This window comes from Tigriopus californicus, chromosome 12, assembly GCF_007210705.1.
Source record: "Tigriopus californicus strain San Diego chromosome 12, Tcal_SD_v2.1, whole genome shotgun sequence".
Classification (NCBI taxonomy): domain Eukaryota; kingdom Metazoa; phylum Arthropoda; class Copepoda; order Harpacticoida; family Harpacticidae; genus Tigriopus; species Tigriopus californicus.
The window spans coordinates 10088607-10089865 of record NC_081451.1 but is presented as its reverse complement, the minus strand read 5'-3'; the positions used below and the strand labels follow the sequence as shown (position 1 = coordinate 10089865).

Below are 1259 nucleotides of genomic sequence, written 5' to 3'. Positions count from 1 at the left end.
GAGAAAACAAGCTATTTGATGAAGAAAAATCGTTTTCCGTGCAATTCTGAGTTGTGCCAGGTTCGCTGTAGAAGCTGCAACAACGCCCAGATGTGTGCACACACGTACACTTGTATCTGCCGAAGATATGCCTACAGGTATACAACCTGAATCTTTGGTTGATTTTGTTGATCACATTAGCAGGGATTAAAAACTTCCTTTTTACTTTTCTTCATAGAAACTTGTGCAAGCACGTGCACATTTTAGCTTCATTGGAAACAAACAAAGTACAGCAAGATGGCACTCGGGAAAGGAATACCGAAGCAATAGGTTCTGACGTCTGCAACCTCTTGACCAACGAGAATGATCAACCAATTCAAGTTACCAGCGTTGACGAAAGCATTGACTTGGTAAGTTGCAGGCTTATTCACAAATTCGGTGACAGAACTTACAAAAACTGTTATTCCATTTTGTTACGGGGTGCAAACTACCAGACTAGTTACTTATCTTTCCCAATTCAGATGGTCCGGGTATAGACAGCTGATGGCCCAAATTTATTTACTTAAGCACGTTTAAGTCGTCAGGTAAAACTTCTTCTAATGATTAACTTAATTGCTCAAACCAAAAAATATCCCTTGCAATAACAGTATCATAAAACGGCTTGTGGGTGTACTTGAAAAACACCTATTAGCAAGTTAAGCTCTGAATTTAGACGCCATCCTTGTTTTGTCACTGTATACTCACACTTGAATATGATTTAAAGAGTGAACCATGCGCAAGCTCTTCTTGATAAAGTAAAACTTTTGTACATTTTCTGAAATCCTTTTTTTGGTATTCTTTTAGAAGATGTCAAAGTTTCTCGGTGATTGTTCAAAAGTCAAGGAAAAAGTGGAAGAAATTGAAGTCATGTTGACGTCCGATGATATGACCTTCGAAGAAAAGAGGACTCTGATGGAAAATTTCCGATCGCCTTTTGCCAGTATCCTCAACACTACGAACGTCAATCTCTCTTCGTTCCCTCGACTAAGTCGAAAACGTATTCATGAGCCTCAAAGTCGAGTTTTTTTCCCGGTAAAAACAGCCAAGCCAGCAGGTCGCTCTTCCAAAGCATCACCCAGCACATCCAACGAGGCCATCTCTTCTGATTAAATGTTCTCTCTTTTTAAGCTTCCTCTTCCTTAACATGTTTGTCTGTTCAGCATTTCGACGGTTTTTTTTCTCCAATATTATTTGTCTCTTTGGTCGTTTTAATTGCGGATTATAACAATTTGTTCCAATTG

The 1259-nt window shown here is 39.1% G+C and overlaps 1 protein-coding gene across 1 annotated transcript; it reads left to right on the top strand.

Moving 5' to 3' along the window:
• Nucleotides 1-1259, top strand: LOC131891643 (uncharacterized; the record flags this gene model as incomplete). Its single annotated transcript, XM_059241272.1, is given in 3 exon segments — nucleotides 1-137; nucleotides 218-389; nucleotides 823-1259. Coding segments are annotated over 3 exon segments (615 nt in total), but the record flags the coding sequence as incomplete, so codon positions are not given.